The sequence below is a fragment of the Cetorhinus maximus genome, chromosome 35, assembly GCF_964194155.1.
Source record: "Cetorhinus maximus chromosome 35, sCetMax3.hap1.1, whole genome shotgun sequence".
NCBI classification, from domain to species: domain Eukaryota; kingdom Metazoa; phylum Chordata; class Chondrichthyes; order Lamniformes; family Cetorhinidae; genus Cetorhinus; species Cetorhinus maximus.
Window position 1 is genome coordinate 7,789,160 of NC_135913.1, and position 25,779 is coordinate 7,814,938.

Sequence of the window (25,779 nt, forward strand, 5' to 3'; positions counted from 1 at the left end):
GTTCAATTATGTTTTCCCCTCTTGCTGGTTTCCTCAGCACCTGCCGCAGACCCGGTTTAGCAGCTATATTCTTTAGGACTCGGCCAGCTCGGTCAGTAGTGGTGCTTCCGAGCCACTGTTGGTGATGGACATTGAAGCCCCCCACCGACCCAGAGTACATTCTGCACCCTTGCCACCCTCAGTGCTTCCTCCTTGAGATGTTTAACTTGGAGGAGCACTGATTCCTCAGCTGAGGGAGCGGGGTGGGGGGGTGGTATGTGGTATTCAGCAGGAAGTTTCCTTGCCCATATTTGACCTGATGCCGTGCGACCTCATGGGGTCTGGAGTCGATGTTGAGGACTCCCAGGGCAACTCCCTCCTGACTGTATACCACTGTGCCGCCAACTTTGCTGGGCCTGCCTTGCTGGTGGGACGGGACATACCGAAGGATTGTGATTGTGGTGTCTGAGTCATCGTCTGTAAGGTATGATTCCATGAAGATGACTGTATCAGGCTGTTGCTTGACTAGTCTGTAAGATAACTCCCAACTTTGGCACAAGTCCCCTGATGTTAGTAAGGAGGACTTCGCAGAGTCGACAGGGCTGAATTTGCCTTTATTTTTCCGGTGCCGTGGTCAATGCCGGGTGGTCCGTCCAGTTTCATTACTTCGAGACTTTTTAGCGTTTTGATACAATGAGTGTTTAGGCCACTTCAGAGGGCATTTTAAGAGTCAACCACATTGCTGTGGATCTGGAGTCACATGTAGGCCAGACCAGGTGAGGATGGCAGATTTCCTTCCCTAAAGGGCATTAGTGAACCAGATTGTTTTTTTATGAGAATTGACATGGTCATTAGACTTCTAATTCCAGATTTTTCTTGAATTCAAATTTTACCATCTGCTGTGGTGGGATTCAATCCCATGTCCCCAGAGTATCATCCAGGGTCTCTGGATTACTAGTGCAGCGACAATACACATCGCCACTGCCTCCACTTCTAAAAGGGATAGAACAGGGAATTTGCCAAATGGGGAAAGGCTAGAAACAATGAAGGTCGACAAAACCTTTGAAGTCCGTGGACATAGGATTATGAAAATGTCATGCAAAGGTGCAAAAACTAAGCAAAAATCCAAATGGGATTCTGGCCTTTACTTCTAGATGAGAAGATTACCTGGGAATAGAAGTTATGCTATAGCTATAAAACTCCTGAATAGACCACCACCTGGAATTAAGACCGCAATCAGATCAGCCATGATCTCATCAAGCGGCAGAACAGACTTGATGGGCTGAATGGTCTACTCCTCCTCCTACTTTTTATGATTCTTCGATCTTACTTAGAGCAGCTAGGCACCACACCTTAAGAAGTATATACTGGACTTGGTGAGAGTGCAGCGTAGATTTACCAAAATGACACCTGGACTTCAAGGGTTATATAAGAGGAGAGATAACGTAAAGACGGATTGCATTTCCTGCTGTTTAGAATGTTAAGAGATGATTTGATCGAAATTTTCAATATTTTAAGGGGTAGATAGAGAGAAAATATTTCAGCTGAATGGGAGTGTGTCTAGGAATGGGGGGAGTAGTCAAAAATAGAGCCAGACATTTCAGGAGTGAGATTAGAAAACACTCCTACACACATAGAAACTTACTGCAAATAGCAACTGATCTTCGATCAATTGTTGATTTTAAATTTGAAATGCACAGTTTGTGGTTAATCAGGGGTAGTAAGGATGTGGGACAAAACTAGGTATATGGAAAACCTCTCAAATCAGCTATGATATCACTGAATGTTACTGGGCTTTCTGAAGGCGATTGTTAGTGTGGCTCAAAGGAGGCTTAAGCAGCTTGTTATGACAAATTATAGCATCCTGCATATAAACTCGATAATGTGTTTAATTTTCTCCGTTTGTGTTCATAGATCCAAATTCTACAATCGCTGAATTTTTGCCAGATTGCAACGATTACCAGTTGTTCCAGTTTACAAAATTCTACCAGGACAGATTGGAACAGGCGATTGAAGAATGGGTGGAGGGACTCGGTCTCATGTTAACAGGCGAGGATCATTTAACTGGAGAAGAATATCATGTAAGTGGAAGGGAAAACGACTGAGTTTAATTTATTCTAACAGACCTGACAGAATTAGTAACAGCGAAATTGCTGGATGACTAAGGACCGAGGTCTGTCTAACCGCACTGCTAACCAAGTTGTTTCAGTACAGCTACAGCACTGGCAACAACCCAACAATGTGGGAAATGACCCAGACATGTCCAATGCTCAAAAATCAGGACAAATCAAACCAGCAAATTAGCACCTCATCAGCTTATTTTCACTCATCAGCAAAGTGATGAGAATCAGCACAGTGCTTTGAAATGGTACTTAGACCGCAATAACCTGTTAACTGAAATTCGGTTTGGGCTGTACCAAGACCTGCAGCTCTTGGCAGCATTACAGTTTTGGTGCAATCATGGAACAACGAGCTGAATTCAAGAGGTGATGTGAGAGTGATATCAAGGCAGCATTTGACAGAGTGTGGCATCAATGAACTCTAGTAAAATGTTAATCAATGGAAACTGGGTTAAAACTCTCCACTGATTGAAGTCAGACCTTGCACAGAGGAAGATGGTTGTGGTTGTTGGAGGCCGATGATGACAGCCCAGGAGATCACTGCAGGAGTTACTCAAGGTAGTGCCCTAGGCCCAACCATCTTCAGCTGCTTCATGAACATCCCTCCATCAGAAAGTCAGAAGTGGGGATTTCACTGATGATTTCACTGTGTTCAGCTCCATTTTCAACTCCTCAGACAGCAAGAGCTGGACAATATCCAGGTTGAAAAGTGGTGAGTGACATTCCTGCCACCAAGTGCTAGTCAGTGACTATCTCCAACAAGAGAGAATCTAATCATCTCTCTTTGACATTCAATGTCATCAATGTCACTGTATTCGCCACCATGAACATCATGAGGGTTAACATTGACCTGAAACTGAATTGGACAAGCCATATAAATACTGTGGCTACAAGAGTAGGTCGGAAGTTAGAAATTCAGCTGCAAACTAATCACCACCTGACTCCTCAGAACCTGTCCACCATCTACAAGGCACACGTCAGGAGTGTGATGAAAGGCTCTTCACTTGCCTGGATAAGTGCAGCTCCTACAACACTCAAGAGCTCAACATCATTCAGCTCAAAGCAGCTCACTTGATTGGCACCTTGTTCACCACCTTCAACATTCACTCCCTCTAGCACCGATGCACAGCGGCAGCAGTGTGCCATAACCTCCCAAGACCATTTCAACATCACCTCCCAAGCCTGTGATCCCTTCCACAGAGAAGGATAAGAGCAGCAGATATGTGAGAACAGCACTATATGCAAGTTTTTATTTTGAAAAATATACTTTATTTATAAAATATCTGGAAGAACATTACAAAATATTTCTAAATCGCCATCACAAAAAGTGCAATCAGATTCGACTTTTACATATGGATCACAAGGTGCTTCAGTACAATCAATGAATATTACAATCATTTCAATGTGGTCGTTACAGATAGTCAGGCAGTGCAATGGTATTGGAGTTATCAACATACATCATGTTGCACTCTGAGATGCTTCAATACAATTCTAATACAATTAGTATTCAATGCATACGTTCATTGTGAGCCGTACAGCCCAAGGGGTCTATGCAATTCCCAGCCCCTCGGTGCACTATGGCAGAAAGGTCTTAGACAGCGACCTTTCCCCATTGCGCCTTTGCGGCAGCTGCCCCAAACTATAGCGCGTTACTCAGCATGTAGTCCTGGACCTTGGAATGTGCCAGTCTGCAACACTCGGTCGGGGACAACTCTTTGCACTGGAAGACCAACAGGTTTTGGGCAGGCGAAAGAGCATCTTTCACCGAGTTAATGATCCTCCTGCTGTAGTTGATGTTTGTCTCAGTGTGTGTCCCTGGGAACAGCCCATAGAGCACAGAGTCCTGTGTCATTGCACTGCTCGGGATGAACCTCAACAAAAACCACTGCATCTCTCTCCAGACCTTTGCAAAGGCACAATGCACAAGGAGGTTAACAACAGTGTCGTCCCCTCCACAGCCACCTCGAGGGCAACGTGCAGAAGCGGTGAGACTCCTGGCATGTTGGAAGGACCTTGCTCACCACCAGCCAAGCTACATCTTGGTAGAACAGCACGATATGCAAGTTTTTTTTTGCAAAAATATACTTTATTCATAAAATATCTTCAATCACATTCCAAACCATTTCAAAAACACCATTACAAGGGTACAATCCAGGTTAAACTTTTACAAAATGTATCACCAGGTGCATCAGTACAAACAATATTACAATCATTTACAGCCTTTCATTTTGAGCTGTACAGCCCGAGGGGCTCTAAACAGTTCCCAGTCTCTCGGTGCGCTGTGGCAGAAAGGTCTTAGACAGCGACCCTTCCCCATTGCGCCTTTGCAGCAGCTGCCCCAAGCTTTAGTGCGTCCCTCAGCACGTAGTCCTGGACTTTGGATTGTGCCAGTCCGCAACAATTGGTCGGGGACAACTCTTTGTGCTGGAAGACCAACAAGTTTCGGGCAGACCAAAGCGCGTCTTTCACCGAGTTGATGATCCTCCAGCTGCAGTTGATGTTTGTCTCGGTGTGTGTCCCTGGGAACAGCCCGTAGAGCACAGAGTCCTGTGTCACAGAACTGCTCGGGATGAACCTCGACAGCAACCACTGCATCTCTCTCCAGACTTTCTTTGCAAAGGCACAATCCACAAGGAGGTGAACAACGGTCTCTTCCCCACCACAGCCACCTTGAGGGCAACGTGCAGAGGGGGTGAGACTCCTGGCGTGTAGGAAGGATCTGACGGGGAGGGCCTTTCTCACCACCAGCCAAGCCACGTCTTGGTGCTTGTTGGAAAGTTCTGGCGATGAGGCATTCTGCCAAATGACTTTGACAGCCTGCTCGGGGAACCATCCCACAGGGTCCACCCTCTCCTTTTCCCTCAGGGCCTCTAGGACGTTACGTGCTGACCACTGCCTGATGGACTTGTGGTCAAAGGTGTTTTTCTGCATAAATTTTTCCACGAGGGACAGGTGGTACGGCACGGTCCAACTACTTGGAGCGTTCCGCGGCAGCGTGGCCAGACCCATCCTTCGCAACACCGGGGACAGGTAAAACCTCAGCACGTAGTGACACTTCGTGTTTGCGTACTGAGGGTCTACGCACCGCTTGATGCAGCCACACACAAAGGTGGCCATCAGTATGAGGGCGATGTTGGGCACGTTTTTTCCCCCTTTATCTAGAGGCTTGTACATCGCGTCCCTGCGGACACGATCCATTTTCGACCTCCAGATAAAGCGGAAGATGGCTCGAGTGATCGCCATCGCGCTGGAGTCTGGAATGGGCCAGACCTGCGCCACGTACAGCAACAGCGAGAGTGCCTCACACCTGATGACCAGGTTCTTACCCGCAATGGAGAGGGAGCGTCGCTCCCACATGCCCAGTTTCCTTTTCACCATAGACACTCGCTCCTTCCAGTTTCTAACGCATGCCCTGGTCCCTCCGAACCATATCCCCAGCACCTTCAGGCCGTCAGCCCTGACAGTGAAGGGGACAAAGGATCGGTCAGCCCAGTTCCCAAAGAACATGGCCTCGCTCTTCCCACGATTTACCTTGGCTCCCGAGGCCAGTTCGAACTGGTCGCAGATGTGGATCAGTCTGCGCACCGACAGCGGATCCGAGCAGAAGACGGTGACGTCGTCCATGTACAGGGAGGCTTTTACCTGAGTGCCTCCACTGCCTGGGATCGTCACTCCTCTTATGCCCGGATCCTTCCTGATGGACTCGGCAAAGGGTTCTATGCAACACACGAAAAGAACAGGCGAGAGAGGACAGCCCTGCCTGACTCCAGATTTAATCGGAAAGCTATCTGTTTCCCACCCATTGATTGAGAATGTGCTACTGATGTTAGTGTAGAGCAGTTGGATCCAATTTCGAATTCCCTCCCCAAACCTCATTTTGGAGAGCACATCCACCATGTAGGTGTGCGATATTCTGTCAAAGGCCTTCTCCTGATCCAAGCTGATGAGGCAGGTATCCACACCCCTGTCCTGTACATAGGCAATCGTATCCCTGAGCAGCGCGAGGCTGTCAGAGATCTTCCTGCCTGGCACAGTGCAGGTCTGGTCAGGGTGAATCACCAATTCCAGAGCGGATTTGACCCGATTGGCGATGACCTTGGACAGAATCTTATAGTCCACATTCAACAGTGAAATGGGTCGCCAATTTCTAATTTCCTCCCTTTCCCCCTTGTGCTTGTAGATGAGGGTGATGATGCCTTTCCTCATGGATTCTGACATACTACCGGCCAGGAGCATACTCTCGTACACTCCTAGCAGGTCTGGGCCAATCAAGTCCCACAGAGCCGAATACAACTCCGCCGGCAAGCCGTCGCTTCCGGGAGTTTTACTCTTCTCGAAGGACTCAAGGGCCTTAGTCAGTTCATCAGGAGTTAGCGGTTTGTCCAGGCTCTCCCGCGTACTGTCGTCTAAGACCTCCGTGATAGAGGACAGGAAGGACTGGGAGGCCGTGCTGTCCGTGGGCTTCACGTCAAACAATCCGGCATAAAAGGATTTGCTGATCCTCAAAATGTCGGACCGTGATGACTTTACTGAGCCGTCTTCTTCCTTCAGGCTGCTGATCACAGAGCTCTCTCTGTGTACCTTTTGGAAGAAGAAACGTGAGCACGTCTCATCCTGCTCCACGGAGCGGACTCTGGAACAGAAGATGATCTTGGAGGCCTCTGAGGCAAAGTGCGAGGCTTGCTGGCTCTTCACCTCTTGGAGCTCCTCCTTGACATCGACCCCCATCGACTGCAGCCGGAGCAGATTCTGCATGTTTTTCTGGAGTCGGGACATTTCCCTCTGTTCCTTTCTAGCTTTCTGGGTGCCTTTGAGGATGAAAAACCTCTTGATGTTTCCCTTGATCGCTTCCCACCAGTGTGTCAGGGACTCAAAGAGGGGTATGCAAGTTCCCCTCAAAATCTCACACCATCCTAACTTAAAATATATCACTGTTGCTTCACTGTCGCTTGGTCAAAATCCCTTCCCAACAGCACTGTGGGTGTACCTGCACCACATAGACTGCAGCTGTTCAAGGAGGCAGCTCACACCCACCCTTTCAAGGACAATTGGGGATGGGCGATAATTGCTGGTCTAGCCAGCAATGCCCACATCCCGTGAATTAAATAAAAAATTGTGTTATGTTAAATTATGCAAATTGGCTATTCCAAAGTTTTACTTTCTGAAATGAACCAAATTTCCATTTGAACGAATCGGTAACGACAGCTTCTATTGTTTATCTAGGGAGTACACCCCACAGATTCACTCACAGAAATATTGTTTTATACGATCAGTTTTGAATTTATCTCTCTTCAAGCCAGGTTCTCTGTCCTTACCAGACTGGACAAAGTGAAACATTATATAATATCACCTCACAATCTGTTCATTCTCAGTGAGAACACGCCCAGTTTACACAATAGCTCCGAATCCAATTCCTTCATCCGCCCTATCGTTCCAGTTGCTCTCTTCAATAACGTATTTGTGCTGAGGCAACCAGAACTGTAACAATCACGGCAGTAAAAGAGAAGACTTGCATTTATTTAGTGTTTTTCATGACCACCAGGTGTATCAAAGCTCCTTGTGGTCAATGAAGTATTTCTGAAATGTAGTCACTGTTGTAATGTAGGAAATGTGGCACCAATTTGCATTATGAAAACTCCCACAGACAGCAGGGTGAAAGTGACCGGATAATGTACTTTTTGTGATGTTGAATGGCGGATAAATATAAGCCAAGACATTGGGGATAACTCCTCTGCTCTGCTTTGAAATAGTGCAGTGAGATCTTTTACATCCACTGGAGCAGCCAGATGGGGTCTTGGTTTAACATCTCACCTGGAAGGCAGCACATCTGACAATTCAGCACTCCCTCAGCATTGCAGTGGAGTGTCAGTCTTGTTTTATGTGCTTAAGTCCTGATTTTAGGAAATGGCAGTAATATCTCACTCGTTTGGTTCAATATTGCCTTGTTAACACACGCCACCATCGAATTTGCATCCCACATTGCCATTAAGAATCGCTGCAATGTTAGACCTTAGAACTGTAGAATGTTACATGAAAGATGCTGCAAAATAGATAAAACAACAAATATTGTGAATCTGAAACAACAATCTGAAGAGGGGAAAATGCCTCGATGATCTGTCAGTCGGTATCTGTACAAAGGACAGGGGAACAGTTCGTGTCCGAAGCTTGTGGGCTGAAAACAAAGGGAAAGAGTTTTTGTGGGACTGGAAATAGGAGGGGCCAGATGTAACAGACAGGATGTAGTGAGAAGATAACGAATTACCCAGGAAACTACTCAATAATAAATTGGGTAACTTCAGATGACAAAAAGCCTGTGTGTTAAACGAAAACCATTCAAAAACATGGAAGAGCTGAAATGATGAAAATGTGTGAAACCCGAAACAGGAAAGCAACCCAACAAAACTGTGGGGCAGAAAAACTCAATGTTCCCCCATCGATGCTGTGCATTCATTGCATCACACATTTAAAAAAATTCTTCATCTTGACGACTTCCACCAGCTCATCACTTAATCTGCTCACCTCGAGTGGAGTGATTCTGAAATTCTCAAATCTCCACATTAGCAATAACTGCTCATCCCAGGTAACATACCCAATGAACCTGCGGGATTTTTGGCCATTGCTTTTATTTTGTTTGATAATGGAAAACCCAAACTACACACAGCTAGGTAAATTTCCTTCTCCTTTCCTCTTATCGCTCATCACTCCCCAGGGGAATATGAGAAAATTGAAATTATTCAGTCTGTAATTCCCTGCCCCTGCAATAACACTGTGCAACTTCACTCCCCGGAGGAACACCGCAGAATTAAGCTTCTTCGCTCTGTGATTTTTCCAATTCTGTGTTCTTGTTGTGAAATGTCACTCCTCAGTGGGTAGCACCCTGAAAGTGAGCCCATTCACCGTGTAATTTCCTGCCCCTGTGCTGTTAGTGTGGAATGTTACTAATAGGAACATCAAGACATTGAACTCATTCACTTTGTAATTTTCTGCCCTATTCCCTTTGTGTAGAACGTCACTCTCTATGTTACCCTTGCTAGACATTGGAAAAATTGTTGCCATCGTTTACTGTCCTTACCAGAAACTTCATCCTTTGCCACTTGATTTTATTCCCATACCCAGCCACTGCCTGAAGTTAAGCCAGTCAGTCTGCAATTCCAGTGTCCAATTTCAAGCTGAACTCCAGATTCTGTGTCCTCAGCATCATTAAAAAAATCCCGCTTCTGTCTATGTAACATTGCCAGTCTCTGCCCCAACCTCAACACACCTGTTAAACCCCAATCCATACATTTGTGACCTCCAGACCCATCTATTCAATTGCTCTCCCACCTCACCTTCCATCTAGCATGCTCTTGCAATCTTCAGGTACTCAAATTCAGCTCCCTGTTTCCTGTTCACACTTATAGTGACTCCCAGTTTTCAAATGCTGTCAATTTAAAATAAATAAATGTCCCTTGTGCCTCGTCTGGCTGTAACCTCCTTCAGCTCCTTTACTACTGGAGTTCTCTGCTGCTCTGACAATGGTGTGTTGTGCAGCCCCTCCTTCACACCACAGCTGATGACTGGGCATTCAGTTGTCTTGGACCCCACTCTTTGAAATTCACTTCCAAAACATACCCATCTGTAACTCCTTCTTGAAACTTAACCTTCCTTCAACTTTTGGACACCTCTGCTCATTTATCCTGCTTTCCCTCGGGTCTGTTGTTTGATTATACCCCTGTGAAATGTCTTGGGATATTTTTCAACGTTAGAAGTCCTATATATATATGTAAGTTCTTGATGATGTCCATACTGTCCAGTGCTGTACTTGTGGCCCCAGTTACAGAAGTTTGATACCAGCAGCAGTTTGGCAAAATAATTAATATCTGGCATTTCAACTACAGAGGGGGAAAGTTATAGAAGTGATTGGATTTTCAGTGTTATTATTAATGATTGATTCTCCTCACCAGTATGTCCATAATGTTTGTTTTGATTAGTCAGTGGTAATTTCTTAGACAGTTTTCTTGTTTCTTCCCTCATTTCAGAATCATCCCCTCCCTGTCCCTCGAGTTCTGATTTGCTGCTGTTTTATTTCTGAGCAAATCATGAAGTGTGACAGCAGGAGGTAAGTGTGAGAAATAAGTGGATCATATTGTCAATCAGTGATCTGATGTCATTATGGACACTGAAGCACAGAAAACAAACCTAATCCTATTAAAATTACTGCAGGTTCTCAGCCATTTCTGAGACTCCTCAAAATATATTTCTAATTTCAAATTTGGTTTATTCATACTTATGTCATTAATGACTGAATCAAGAATGTGATGTGAATTTTCAGTCCATGTGCAGAGCGGATCAGTCCCTGGCCCAATGACGGCTTTTTGTGTTCAAAACAACTGAGAGATCCCATCACTGAGCAGCCCTTTTCCTTCTCATTCTGTGTGTGCATTTTCACACCGCTCCTCAATATATTTGTCATTATTCTTTACAGAAAGTCACTGAGCTCGCGGAGAAGGGAAACCGGGTGAACAGTTCCAAACTTCTCCTAAATCTGGTGATAGAGAAAGGATTTCGGGCCCGAAGATCAATGTGGGAATCCTTTGTGAAAATGCGCCATGAGGTCCCAAAGTTGGATAAAATACTGAAAGAAATACAGGACCTTGGTACGGTAAAATCACAGTGAATTCAAACTCTGTAGATTTTACTATAATGTTAAACAGATCTGATTTCACTAAATCTAATTGGTTTAATCAGGTTCTGAGCTGTTGGATTACATGGACATCATACAAGCTTTATCTGAAAATCCCAATCAGCTGAAAGGTAAGGGATGGCATGGGGATTTGCAACTGTTTATTTTGTTTCTGGGAATCTGGTTCACTGGAACTGTTTATTCAAGAAGTTGTCAGAACTTGGGAATCAGATAATCAAACTCTGGTAAGTTTGTTGTCAATCTTCAACTATTCTGCGTATATTCAAGTTGCAATCCATATGATATGATTTCTGTTTATCCTGAAAATATGAGGACATTGCATTTTTCTCGTCACCTAGCTGCTGATTGCTATTACATCTGACGTTTTGTATCGGGCAGGGTCTTGATATGCTGTGAATCTTAATAAAAACCTCTGTATGCTGCAAGAACACTCTGTGCTCACTGCAAAGAGCAGGGACTTGAGCCAGATGTTAAGGGTTTCCTGCAGCAGAGAAATCATTCCCATCATAAACAAATCTAAATGCTGATCAGTAAGAGACAAGATGGTTCATCAAGCTAATCCCAGGCCATAAAGGCTCGACCATCATGACTAAACAGCTCCTCTCCCGCACCCCCCACCACCTCCCATTCCCCCACATCACCATCCCCGCAGCCATGTGATCTCATGGTAGAGGCAAAACAATAGAAAAACACAGAGCCAATATGGGAAAAAAAAATACTCCGAATACTCCTCCCTCACTCCCTCAGGCCATTGAAACCATTCCAGGAGATCCAATCCGCTATCAACCCCATCCCTTTCCTACAGCACCTTTCCATGCAAGTGCAGGAAATGGCCACACCTGCCCTTTTACCTCTTCTCTCTTCATTCAGGTGTATGATTTTTAATCTTTGAAAAGAGAGCTGACCTTATCACTCGCTAATCAGTTAGAATCGACTGTACCAATATGGTGGAACGTTGAGTTTAATCACAGTTTAAGACAAAACATAACTCGCTAGTTATACAGCAAAATATATGACAGCTGGCTCCTCCTTTCTCCCTTTCTTCTCTTTTCTCCTTATTGCTTCACGTCTTTAGGACTTCTCAAATTGGTCAGGCATGTTGGTCCGTTGCCTTCCTTGAAAATTCTACCCCACGAGCAACTGAGCCCTCCCAAAGTTTGTTACGTTATATCCCTTTTTAGGGATGGACCTGGTTGGATTATTCACAGGTCATTTTAAACTTTATTTCAAAAGATCCTGTAAGCATTGAGTTTGTTGTCTAAACGTTGATCTGAAAATCCAACCTTTAATATATTTAGCTTCTTGAGTGTTCACACGTACCTTCTGTCCTTTATTTATCAGGCATAGGCCTTACCCCAACATTTCCTTGTCTCACCCGAGGCTGTTCTATCTGATCTGTTTCATCCTCTGCAGAAACATTCCACCTCCAGCCTCTAAAGCTAACTTGCAGAGTTTCATTAGTTCATGTTTATCCTCTCATCGTTCATTTCTGGTCAAAACTGTTCATAAGGCCTGTTAATGCATGGTACACAATGGCTAGCCAGTCTATCTGTTCTCATTCCTTATCAGACTGTTAAACCATAGGACTGTTCACTTAAGTAACTTCTAGCATACTTCCACACACTAATGAAGTTACATATTTCAGAAAGCACCTTAATTGGGCAAAGTTAAATAAAAAGCCCAACACAGTTTTGTACTGCAGTTATTTGTTTTACGCATCTATCAGTTGCGCGACCACAATTTCTGAGGCCTTGTCTAACACGGACCCCTTTTCGGCCTAATCACATCTGCCTTCACCTAAGAATAATTATTCCACTGATTTATTTCTAGAGAAATAGACCATGAGCCTATTTTAAGCTGATTTTATTTATTTATTTATCTTCATTCATGGGATGTGAGCTTCGCTGGCTAGGCCACCATGCCTAATTGCCCTTGAGAAGGTGGAGGTGAGCTGCCTTCTTGAACTGCTGAACTCCATGTGGTGTAGGCACACCCACAGTGCTGTTAGAGAGGGAGTTCCAGTATTTTGACCCAGCGACAGTGAAGAAACAGCAATATATTTCCAAGTCAGGATGGTGAGTGGCTTGGAGGGGAACTTCCAGATGGTGATATTCCCATATATCTGCTGCCCTTGTCCTTCTAGATGGTAGTGGTTGTGGATTTGGAAGGTGCTGTTGAGGGATTTGGTGAATTCCTGCAGTGCATCTTATAGATGGTACACACTGCTGTCACTGTCCATCGGTGCTGGTGACAGTGAATATTTGTGGAAGTGGTGCTAATAAAGCTGGCTACTTTGTCCTGGACAGCGTCAAGCTTCTTGAGTGTTGTGGGAGCTGCACCCATCCAGGCAAGTGGGAAGTATTCCATCACACTCATGAATTGTACTTGTAGATGGTGGACAGGGATTGGGGAGTCAGGAGGTGGTTACTCGTCGCACGATTCCTAGCCTCTGACCTGCTCTTTTATCCACAGTATTTATATGGCAAGTCCAGTTCTGTTTCTGGTCAATGGTAACCCCTAGGTTGTTGATAGTGGGGAATTCAGTGATGATAATGCCATTGAATATTAAGGGGTGACAGTTGGATTCTCTCTTGTTGGGAATGGTCATTGCCTGACACTTGTGCGGCGCGATAGTTACTTGCCACTTGTCAGCCCAAGCCTGGATATTGTCCAGGTCTTGCTGCATTTGGACATGGACTGCTTCAGTATCTGAGGAATCGCGAATGGTGCTGAGCATTGTTCAATCATCAGCGAACATCTCCACTTCTGACCTTATGTTGGAAGGAAGGTAATTGATGAAGCAGCTGAAGGTGGTTGGGCCAAGGACACTACCCTGAGGAGCTCCTGCAGTGGCATCATGGAGCTGAGATGTCTGACCTCCAACAACCACAACCATCTCCCTTTGTGCTAGGTGTGACTCCAACCAGCTGAGATTTTTCCCCCTGATTCCCATTAATCCCAGTTTTGCTAGGGGTCCTTGACGCCGCACTCTGTCAAATGCGGCCTTGATGTCACGGACAGTCACTCTCACCTCACCTCGGGAGTTCAGCTCTTTTGTCCATGTTTGAGCCAAGGCTGTAATGAGGTCAGGAGCTGAGTGGCCCTAACAGAAGTCAAACTGGGCATCAGTGAGCAGGTTGCTGCTAAGCAAGTACCGCTTGATATCACTGTTGATGATCCCTTCCATTACTTTACTGATGATGGAGAGTAGACTGATGGGGCGGTAATTGGCTGGGTTGGATTTGTTTTACTTTTTGGGTACAGGACATACCTGGGCAATTTTCCGCATAGCCGGGTAGATATATAGTAGTCAGATGACTAATTCTGAACAAAGGCCCTAGATATTCCTTCCAAGTGAAGCAGCACATTTCCTGTACTTTCAGTTTAATGTACTGTATTTGCAAGTAGCAATGTAGTCTCCTGTACATTGGGGAGACCAAACTCAGACTGGGTGACAGCTTTGGGGAGCCCCTCAATTCAGTCCACAAGCATGACCCTCCACTTCCTGTTGCTAGTCATTTTAATTCTTCACCTTGCTCCTACTCTGACCTTTCTATCCTTGGCCTGATACAGAGTTCCGATGGAGCTCAGCACAAGCTGGAGGTACAGCACCTCACCTTTCAACTTGGCATTCTGCAGCCTAGTCCACTTCTCAGTCAGCCCAACACCTCCTTCCCTTTCCACGGCATCATCCCATGCAAGCACAGGAGATACAACACCTATCTTTTACCTACTCCTTTCCCACTATCTAGCACTCAAAACACTCCGTCCCAGTGAAATATCAAACTTACTTTTACTTCTTTCAATTTCAAACCTAAATGTTGCACAGGATGTGGTTCCTTAAATGTGGTTTGGGTGACTGCTTTAAGGGGCACCTCTGTTACGTTGCAAACATGACCCCAAGCTTCTGGGTTCCTGTCATTTTAATTCTCTATCCCACTCCCGCTCTTTTTTTTAATCTTCATCTTTCTACACCATTCCAATGAAGCTCAATTTAAGCTCAAGGGAAAACACCTCTGTTTTCGAACAACTTCCAGATTCAACATTGAGTTCAACTAATTTCGATCATAATCTGTGCTCCAATTTTCCTGGACTATTGGTGGTGATGTTGCTATTCTCACTCACACGTCCTCTGGACTCATTTTTTGCTCCTTCACTTGTCCTGCTTTCATCTCATTTTACATTACATAATCATTCATTTTCTCATTTAATTTCTCCACCCTATCACAGACCTTTACTTTTGTTCTTACCTCTCCCCCCTTTCCTTGTACTTACTGAAAACTATAAATATCTCTTGTTTTCTTTCCAGTTGAGGAAAGGCCATTGTCCTGGAACTTTAACTCTGTTTCTTGCTTCACAAATGCTGTCTGACCTGAATATTCCTGCCTTTTCTGTGTTTTTTTCAGATTTCCAGCATCTGCGTTAATTTATTTTTGTGCCTTATTTTATGTCATCTTTTAGATCCCCAACTGGTACAGAAGGTACTTCTGAATAGCTGTAATCTTGTTACCAGCTGACTATAAAAGTTCAGTTGATACCCCAGTGCCTTACCTGAATCCTGAAACAATAGCAGCTTCACTTCTGTATACCCACAGTCTATCCCTTTCCCAGTGCACACAAGATCCCAGATAAGCTGCCCAAACCCTGAAACAACAACAATTTAACTGTTGTATATTCGCTATCTGTTCTTCCCCCAGTGCATATAACATACCAGATAAACTGCCCAAGACAGTGCAACTTCTACGAAGATTCGGGAGGTTAAAGCAGGGGATCCCAGGAAGCTAAAGCATGTTGGCCAATGGTGTACGATTGAAAATTATGAATACACAATAGGCCAGATTCAGAGTAACATATAGATGTTGGACGGTTTTAAAGCTGGTGTGGATTAAAGAAAGGGAGTGTTAATCTTATATTATAACATGAATGAGACTTTTAACATCTGTACATAGCTGGACCAATGTAGGTTATCGAACACATGGGTTATGGGCGAAAGGGACTCGGTGTGAGTTACAATACAGCTAGTTTTGGACGAACTTAGGTTGACAGAGGGTGCAAATTGGGGTCCTTAGGTCTATCAGAAAATCATTGGAATACTAGAATTTAGAGTTAAGAACACCAATGATAAAGGTTTAATCAGCAAATTTGATGAGTCAGTGGTGAAACCGCTGAGATTATGGAGATCGATACACATGTTCTTCGTGCTGCTGAGGATACAGGGTGAAAAGCTCAATTATGGGACAGACAGCATGCCAAGTAGAATTCATATTCATTCACAATATATTCCTCACCCAGTTCTACCCAATATACCTCCACACAGCCTGCCACAATTACAGTGGAGCTCTTGTATATTCAGAACTCTTCCTCTCAGTGGACATGATGTCAAGGTAACCTGCCCAGGCCTGATGTAATAAGAGTGCAACTCTTCTATGTTCAGTGGTAAGACTGCTGACCTTTCAGAGTCTGTCCTTCTCCCACTGATATGCAATGTCCTGTTTCCCATTTCTGCAGAAGACCTGCATCATTGACAGTTTCACAGATTGATCTATTAGCACATTGACCACCCTAAAAGCAAGATTATGTGTGATGTTGAAAAGAGGGAGAAAGTAGATTTTGCAAGAAAGCTAGCTAGGAATATAAAAGCAGATAGCAAGAGTTTCTACAAGTATTTAAATAGGAAAAGTGTGAATCAAACCACAGTTGGTCCTTTAGAGAGTGACCCTGAGGAATTAATAATGGAAAACAAGGAAATGGCAGAAACATTGAACCGGTATTTTCTGTCTGTCTTCACTATAGAAGACTTAGAAAGCTTCCCGAAGACACTCGAAAATGAATAGTTGAACGGGAGGGAGGAACTTAAAACAATCACCATCATTAGGGAAAAGGTGCTGGGAAAACTATTAGACCTAAACACTGACAAGGCCGCAGAACCAGATGGCCTGCATCCTAGGGTCTTAAAAGAAGTGGCTGCACAGATAGTAGATGCATTGGTGTCGGGTTCCATGTGATATGAAAAGAAATCCAGAATCGTTTTATTTTGCCATTTTAATGTTGGACACTGTGTTTTGTGTTTTGCAAGCAAAGGCTTGTTGGGTACAGTCTGTACCTTGCCCGTTGTGAGCAGCGACTGGGGCATGCTGTTTGTTATGATCCGCCAGTCTTTGGCATGTACGGCCTATATACCTAACGTCACATTAGCACTGAAATTCATACACCACATTACTCATTTGTGTGAGAGGCAGAAAGCCTTTTTGGCTTGTTGGCAGCATCCTGTTAGTGGCGAATACCACTTGCGTTGCTACTGCATATTGGCAGCGTCAAACAGCTAGCTTCACCTGTTCCTCAAATTATTGAAATACCTTGTCCTTCCAGGGTAACCTGAGATAGACGGGGTACTTTTCAGGGCCAAAAGTGAAGGCCTTAGGCCCATTCATGTGTTTGCATGATATACAGTGCAAAATGATCTGATCAGCGTAGCGATTATCCTGCAGGATCTCTTTGATGTGTCTTATTTCAGCATCAAACTTGCATGGTGAGCAAATGACTTGGGCCCTATTTACAAGGTTGCCAATAAGACCAATATTATCAAGTGTGGAACTGTGAGAATCCCAACGTGTAGATTGACTAGTGAAAGTAGGCTTGTGGTAGACTGTGGCAGAGAAGCCCCTGGCAGATTTCTCAACTAGTACATCAAGGAACGGGAGTTCATTCGTCTGCTCCATTTCAAAGACGAACTTGAGTGCAGGATGGAGCCCCTTAAGGCACGGAAGAAAATTATTACATGCAGCTGCGGATTTAAATATAACAAACGTATCATCCACGTATTGGAAATATGCGAGGGATAGGAGGTTAGGTGTCATTCCAACAAAGACACATTTCTCTTGGAACCCAACAAAGATGTTTGCGAGAGCTGGGCCTAGAGGTGATCCCGTGGCAACACCATCTACTTGGCCATACACGGTGTCATTAAAACTGACCTCAACTGCATGAGTTGCTGAGTTCATAAACTCGATGAATACTCATTAAAGCAATGGTGGCGAGTTTGGATTGCCATGATGTAGAGCTGCAGAGCACATATTTATGGCTTCCTTAAGTGGAACATTGGTGAAAAGGCTAGCAATGTTAAATGAGCACGGACACAGCGTTGCTATCGATACGCAAGTGCTGTATGCTGTTAACATTATTAAGGAATTATAGCAGGATATTTAGGAAATCATAATTTGATCAAGCAGAGTCAACTTGGCTTTGTGAAAGAGAAATTGTACTTAACTAATTTATTAGAATTTTTTGAGAAAATAATAAGGTGGATAAAGGGGAGCCAGTAGATGTTTTGTACTTGGATTTTCAGAAGGTATATGCAAAGGTGCCACATCAAAGGTTGCTGCTACACAAGATGAGACTACATGATGTAGAGGGTAAAAAATCAGCATGGATAAAGGATTGTTTAGCTAACAGAAAGCAGAGAGTAGGATTAAATGGGTCATTTTCCGATTGGCATGGGGATTAGTGTTGGGGTCTCAACTGTTTACAATCCATATCAATGACTTGGATGAAGAGACCGAATCTATGGCAGCTCAATTTGTTGGTGCCACTAACGCAGGTGGTAAAGTAAGTTGTCAAGAGAAGGTAGAGAGTCTGCAAAGGGATGTGGACAGGTTCAGTGAGTGGGCAAAAAATTGGCAGATGGAATATAATGTGGGAAAATATGAACTTGTCCGCTTTGGCATGAAGAATAGAAAAGCAGTACACTATTTAAATGGAGATTGCAAAGTTCGGTGGTACAGAAGGACATGGGTGTCCTGGTACATGAATCACAAAAGGTTAATGTGCAGGAAAAGCAAGGGATTCAGGAGGTAAATGGAATGTTGGAGTTTCTTTCAAGGGGGATGGAATATAAAAGTACTGAAGGTTTACTGAAGGTCCTCGGTGAGACCATGGGCAGAACCATCCTAGAATTGCACTAAGTGCAGTAGCGGGCAGGAAAAACGACCTTTTACCTGCCAGCTGCAATGGCAGTTTTTCATGCCATATTGTCCCATTCTAGCCTCATTAATTATGCATTCCAGGGAAACATGCCCGGTCGCTGGCGGGTGGCCTCTGATTCGCCAACGCCACCAACACCTCAGACCTTCAGAAAAGTGGGTGTCATATTTAAAGGCTCCCTCTGCACGGCGCTGGTGCACTTCAAGGGATAGGAAGCTGCTGGAAACTGATGGCTGCCAAAGTGAGGAAACATGCTGCCCCCAAATTTAGCAACGCTTCTCTTGAGCGCCTACTGGATGCATGGAGTCCCGCCCATGATATCCTTTATCCCCGCAAGCAAGGTCACCAATTCAGCATGGGAGGCAGTGGCAGCGGTGGTCAGCGCCAACACCCTGCAAAAGAGGACAGCCACCCAGTGCTGGAAGAGGATGAATAGTTTCATCCGTGCTGCCAGGGTAAGTCACTCTTCTGATCACTCTCAACTCACACACTTACAAACCCATCACAGATCCACAGGGACATCACACCTCATGGGACAACACCACTAACTCTCTCACACACACCCTCACATCTCCACAGGCTCATATCCTCTGGAGCTCCGTCCTCATCCCGTCCATGGCTCTGCTCACCACACAAACATTCCACACAGTCTCATGCGTCCTGTTCACACTCTCTCCACCTGTTTTCATGCAGGAGAAGCTGGCTCACAACAGGAGGGAGAGCTCCCTGACCTGGGCTGGAGTGGCCCACATTAGGCCAGTCACTCACTTTGATGAGTGTGCCATCACGCTGACTGGTGAGGACATGGACCGCGGCGACGGTGAGGTCGGCGGAGAACACCCATGTGAGGATCCTGCACCACATCTTCCTTTTCTCCATGCTACTGTGAGTGCTCTTTCTCCTGCTTTTGACTGTGCTGCCATGCACTAACCGTCCCAACTTAGGTTGACAGGGAGCTCTGCCAAGCGACCTCAGGCAGCCAGTCCCTCAGCTCCATCCAGGTCCTCATCCCCAGCCAAGAGGACACCTCCCCCATTGAAGAACTAGAAATCAGAAGCCTGGAAGATCCATCACAGCGCTCACCCACACCCTCCACCAGTGCAGAAACACACACCTCGGTGAGACCTAGATCTAGAGCAGGTCAGGTTCACAGTCTGATGCTCACCGCACGGACATGTGTCTGCAGCAGAAGTAGGCAGGTTCAGCCAAGCTCTCCAGCACTAGGAGCTGGGGAAGAGGCATCTGTGAGGTCTGAGTCAGATGATGAGCCCCTGGATTCAGCCTTTCAACTTATCATGGAGAATCAGCAGAAAGCGGGGGAAAATCATGCAGCGCTGTTGGAACCTCTCAATAGAGTGGCACATAAGTCGGATGAGTGCATCCATCTGCTCTTTGATGATGTGGTGCCCTCATGTGAGCGCTTTGAGGTCTCAATGAGGAGGATGGCGGATGCCATGGAGACCATGGTCCAGCAGAACGCAGAGATACGTGAAGACCTGCACTCCATCTTTGTAGCCATGGGTGAGTTCCTGCAGTGGCAATACGAGGGGAACAGGGCACCTCGACATCACTCCAGGTGATCCTTCCCCTCAAGGAGTTAGGCTAGGGCCTTCAGGCACCCACAGGGAAGAGGAGCGGCAGCTGGACACCTCAGGGCAATCCACTCAGAAATCTCAGAGGCTGTCCTCTGCCTCCGATTTCCTGTGACATCCTCAACCTCGTCCTCTGTCGCCGTAGAGGGAGCAGCTGGCCCACAGGTGGACAGCCAAAGCAAGCCGGGGTCCTCAAGGCCTCGGCTCCCAGGAGGACCCACGCCAAAGTGTTCGGAGGCAACAGGGCCAGACATTGCACAGGCTTCCTCCACCCCTCCTGTGGATGTCAGGGCAGCATCTAGAGGAAGTGGTAGGCCTGGAAAAGTTAAGAATTTCTGATCACAAGAGGTTGCGCAGGTGAACACATTTTTTCACTTTATAATCTGAAAATATATTCACTTTCACTGGGAAATGTGTAATGGTGTCTTTCAGCTTCATTTGCAGGCTCTGTGAGTCCTCCCACTGCACCCACCCTCCTCACTAGCAGTTCAGCTGCACACAGCCGGACTGCGAGTGATTCTGGAAGAAGAATTGTGTTTGTGTGTGTGGCTGGGCTTTTTGGACCCTCGTGCAAGCATTCTCCCACCTGCGCAGAGCCTTCATCCATCACAATAATTTCAATGTCCCAGGCATTTTCAGTGCTGCTTGCTGGGGTTCTCTTGCAGTTGTCTATCTGAGCTGACCTGCATCTCCACCCAGCCACTGATCACACTCCCTTCCAGCACCTGCACCCACCCAACACAAGGCTCCCGCCACTTTTGATTTCAAACACATGGTTGTGGTAAGGTTTCTTCTCAGCTCCCCCGTCCTTCCCCCTCGCCCAGCCACCCACGTCCTTTCCCCCATCACTGAGGATCTCCTGGCATCACCATGCACACCCCCACCATCACCTACCAGCTAGAACCCTTTTCTTTCCAGGATGTCCAGGTAAACATCCATGTTCCCTACCTTCCCAAGGACCCCACCCCCAGATTGACCTCCCGACCTCCTCTTTCCCACCCCTCGCATCCGTGTCTGGCTCCAAGTTCCCACCAACCATCCTAACTGTCTCTTCCACCGCTACCATGGCACCCTCACCCTCCCACCCTTCTGGCCCATTGCCCCTCTCATATTCACCATTCCCTCCTACCATGCCCACCCTCAGTTTGCTTCCCAGGAGGCAGTCATTGACTCCACAGACCCCTTCCTTGCACGTTCACCTAAGCGTTCCTCCACCCGTTACTCCCTCCTCAACCCTTACTCCATCCCCTACCCTTACTCCCTCCCCCACACGTACTCCCTCCTTCACCTTTACTCCCTCCCCCACCCTTACTCCTTCCTCTACTCTTACTCCTTTCTCTCCCTGGAGTCCGTTTCCCCTCCAAACTCTTTCCTCCCGCTGGACTCCTGCCCCCCTCCAAACCCCTCCCCCTTGCACCTACCTATGTAGTTGCCGCTGTGTCCTCCATTACACCCTCCTCCCTCCGTACTCCCTCCCCACCCTCCCAACCTCAACCCCCACCCTCCCAACCTCAACCCCCACCCTATCCTCCCCACCCCGGCACACCTTCCCCTCCCAGCCAAACCTAGGGCTTTCTGGTACACCCTCCCCCAGTACTGATCAGTGTCGGAAGCAGCAATTCTGACGTTGATCTGAGGTTTTGGGCCACAACCTTCACTGAAATCTCCCTACAAGCATACGAACTTATGAATTAGGAGCAGGAGTAGGCCACTCGGCCCCTCGAGCCTGCTCCACTATTCAATAGGATCATGGCTCATCTGAATGTTACCTCAACCCCACATTCCTGCCTACACCCGATAACCTTTCACCCCCTTGTTAATCAAGAATCCATCTAGCTCTGCATTATAAATATTCAAAGACTCAACTTCCACCACCTTTTGAGGGAGAGAGTTCTAAAGAGTCGCAATCCTCTGAGGGAAAAAAAATCCTCATCTCTGCCTTACATGAGTGACCCCTAACTTTTGAACAGGACCGCTTTTCCACATCCATCCTGTCAAGACTCCTCAATATCTTAAAGGATTCAATTAAGTCATCTCTTACTCTTCTAAATTCCAGTGGATACAAGCCTAGCCTGTCCACTCTTTCCTCATAAGACAACCCACCTATTCCTGGTATTAGTCTAGTTAGCCTTCTCTGAACTGCTTCCAACTCATTTACATCTTTCTTTAATTAAGGAGACCAGTACTGTATACAATGCTCCAGATTGTATTATTGAACATTGTATTAGCTTTCCTAATTACCTGTTGTACCTGCATACTAACCTTTTGTGATTCATGCACTCAGACACCCAGATCCCTCTGAATCTCCGAGCTCTGCAATCTCTCACCATTTAGATAATACGCTCCTTTCTTATTCTTCCTGCCAAAATGAACAATTTCACATTTGCCCACATTGTATTCCATTTGCCAAATCTTTGCCCACTCACTTAACCTATCTATGTCACTTTGTAACCTCCTATGTCCTCTTCACAATTTATTTTCCTACCTGTCTTTGTGTCATCAGCAAATTTAGCAATCATTCCTTTGCTCCCTTCATTTATATAACTTGTAAAAAATTAAGGCCACATCACTGATCCCTGTGGCACACCACTCATCACATCCTGCCAAATAGAATAAGACCCCTTTATGCCAACTCTCTGCTTCCTGTTAGCTAGCAAATCCATGCTGATGAGTTACCCCCTACACCATGAGCTTTTATTTTCTGTAATAACCTTTGATGTGGCACTTTATCAAATGCCTTCTGGAAATCCAAGTATAGTACACCCACCCTTTATCCAAAGAATCTTCAAGGAACTCTAATAAATTGGATAAATATGATTTCCCTTTTACAAACCATGTTGTGTCTGCCTGATTGCCCAGAATTAATAATAGCTTCTAACATTTTCCCTATGACAGGTGTTAGGCTAACTGGTTTATAATTTACTGCTTTCTGTCTCTCTCCCTTTTTGAATAAAGGAGTTTTATTTGCTATTTTCCCAACCAAACGGAACCTTCCCTGAATCTAGGTAATTTTGGAAAATTAAAACCAGTGCATCAACTATCTCACCACCTCCATGTTCACCAAATATTAGAAAAAGTGAGGTATTCAAACTCTTCTTGGACATTGTTAACTCTAAAGCATGGCTTCCATTAACTCAGTTTAATTTCTGCATTAAACACTACTGAAACTATGAATTATAGCTTGCAATGTTTCACTGATCATTAAAATGTTATCGAGAAGTTGTGTTTATGTCTACAAGTAACACTGAGAACCACTTTCTCTCTGTTTTAATTGAAGATATTCAGCAGAAACACAGGGAAACACTCCAGGCACAAACTGAAACACTGAGAGCGAGCACTATCCAACTAGAGGAGAAGGTTAAGATTTTCCAGCTGGTTGATCGATACGCTGAGCTAACGGTCATTTCTACTATTCGAAATCGGAAACTTGTAGAACATGAACTACTGGCAAGAGGCCGGGACCATGAAGAGTGGAGAGAGAAACATCTCCGGAGAGAACTGGAAAAGATCCGAATTGATCAGTTGTTTCAGAGCAGTTTTTCCTGCAGAAAATCCAAATCTGGGAGTTCAGCAGCAGTGAACGGAGCCCCTGGGATTGGAAAAACAACAATGGTACAAAAGATTATTTATGACTGGGCCACTGGGAAAATATATCCACATTTTCAATTTGTTTTCAGTTTTAAAATCCGGGATTTGAACACTATTAACTGTGGAATAAACCTGAGGAATCTGATATTGGATCAGTATCCTTACTTTGGGAATGTTCTGGGAGAGCTCTGGAAGAACCCAGAGGGATTGCTGTTTATATTCGATGGTCTGGATGAATTCAAGGACAGTATTGATTTTGCTGACAATTGGAGAAATACAGAACCTAAGCCCGTGTGCACAGATCCCGAATGCTGGTGCGAAGTGTCTGACATTGTGTACAGTTTAATACAGCACAAGCTGCTCCCAGGATGTTCAGTGCTAGTGACCAGCCGCCCCACTGCATTGCATTTATTGGAAAAGGCTGAGATCGGTATCTGGGCTGAAATCCTGGGATTTGTTGGTGATGAACGGAAGGAATATTTCAACAAGTATTTTGAAGATCAGGCAGTGGCAGCAGCTGTTTTCAAACACGTGGAACAGAACGAGATCCTGTACACCATGTGCTACAACCCTTCCTACTGCTGGATCCTCGGTCTGTCACTGGGTCCCTTCTTTACACAAAGAGACAGGAAAGAGCAGCAAGTTCCCAAGACCGTCACCCAACTATATTCCTACTATATTTACAACATTCTGAAAAACCATGGCCGAGAGATTGAAAGCCCCCGTGATGTGTTCCTGAAGCTTGGTGAGATGGCCTTCACAGGAGTCTCTGAGAAGAAGATTGTGTTTAGAAATGGAGATTTGATCCAGTACAATCTGCAACCTTCCCAGTTCCTGTCTGGGTTCCTGATGGAACTTTTGGAGAGAGATGATTCTGCCCAGAGTGTGGCTTACACATTCCCACACCTCACCATCCAAGAGTTTGTAGCTGCACTCGCACAATTCTTGACTCCATATCCCAAGGACATCCGGAAACTCCTCAGTGAAGCCCACAGTGAGGAAGATGGGAGATTTGAGATATTTCTCCGTTTCGTTGTTGGCCTTTCCTCCCCACAGTCAGCTCTGATCCTGGAGGAGTTTCTGGGTCCATTTCTTCATCAAACAACCTGTCAAGTGATTGACTGGGTGAAGGAGAAGGTTGAAGGACAGATTGGAAATGCAGAGAATGAAGCTGGTAAAAGGGACCTCCTGAGAACATTTCACGACCTGTTTGAGTCTCAGAATGAAGCACTGACTCGGGCCGTAGCAGGATCTGTGAAAACACTCACATTTCGCCGATTGCGACTGACCCCAATTGACTGTACGGTCCTGTCTCATATCATTGGATTTTGTAATACAATAAAACACCTCGATCTACACTATTGCTTCATTCAGTGTGAAGGACTCCAGCGGCTGGGATCCGTTCTGCACAGATGCCAGGAGTTGAGGTAACCGCTTGTTTGGGCCTGTAGGTGGTATTTTCATTGTTGAAAAACCATTTATTATTTTATAAAAGAAAAAAAACCCTTCCAGTTCAAGCAAGAAGAGGCAGAGTCAGCAAAACTTTACAAATAAGAAAACAAGTGTAAAATTCCAAGGCGGAAAATAAGAATGATGCGTCTGCTGACAAGTTGTTGGTATACTTAGTGGTGACTTGAAGGGTTTCACCATGGAATTAAGATGAAAAGAAATAGTGATAACTACTTATCTACAAGAGGAATCGAATACAGATATTCTAAACGTATTAAACACCAGTGCAGACAAAATCGTTTTAAAAAATACTAATAATATTTAATATACCAGCTGTATGCTGTACAGATCCCAAGGGAAAATAACTCCTATATACCATCTTAAATAA

General features: G+C 45.3%; 2 protein-coding genes and 1 pseudogene across 7 annotated transcripts in view; 2 read left to right on the plus strand and 1 right to left on the minus strand.

Annotated features, from left to right (window-relative positions):
• The window catches only part of LOC144672036 (uncharacterized), a 1,123,005-nt pseudogene that overhangs the window by 519,665 nt on the left and 577,561 nt on the right, over positions 1-25,779 (minus strand). The gene's annotated exons all lie outside the window — the stretch shown is intronic.
• The window catches only part of LOC144672033 (NACHT, LRR and PYD domains-containing protein 3-like), a 1,181,600-nt gene that overhangs the window by 91,955 nt on the left and 1,063,866 nt on the right, over positions 1-25,779 (plus strand). The window lies entirely within an intron of this gene.
• LOC144672029 (NACHT, LRR and PYD domains-containing protein 3-like) overlaps positions 1-25,779 on the plus strand; it is a 74,403-nt gene that overhangs the window by 29,273 nt on the left and 19,351 nt on the right. For all 3 annotated transcript variants that reach the window (XM_078533968.1, XM_078533967.1, XM_078533969.1), the window contains 4 exons: positions 1,894-2,060; positions 10,564-10,735; positions 10,827-10,892; positions 23,632-25,369. In XM_078533968.1, the coding sequence (XP_078390094.1) occupies positions 1,894-2,060; positions 10,564-10,735; positions 10,827-10,892; positions 23,632-25,369 (2,143 nt within the window). The remainder of the gene's footprint in view (positions 1-1,893; positions 2,061-10,563; positions 10,736-10,826; positions 10,893-23,631; positions 25,370-25,779) is intronic.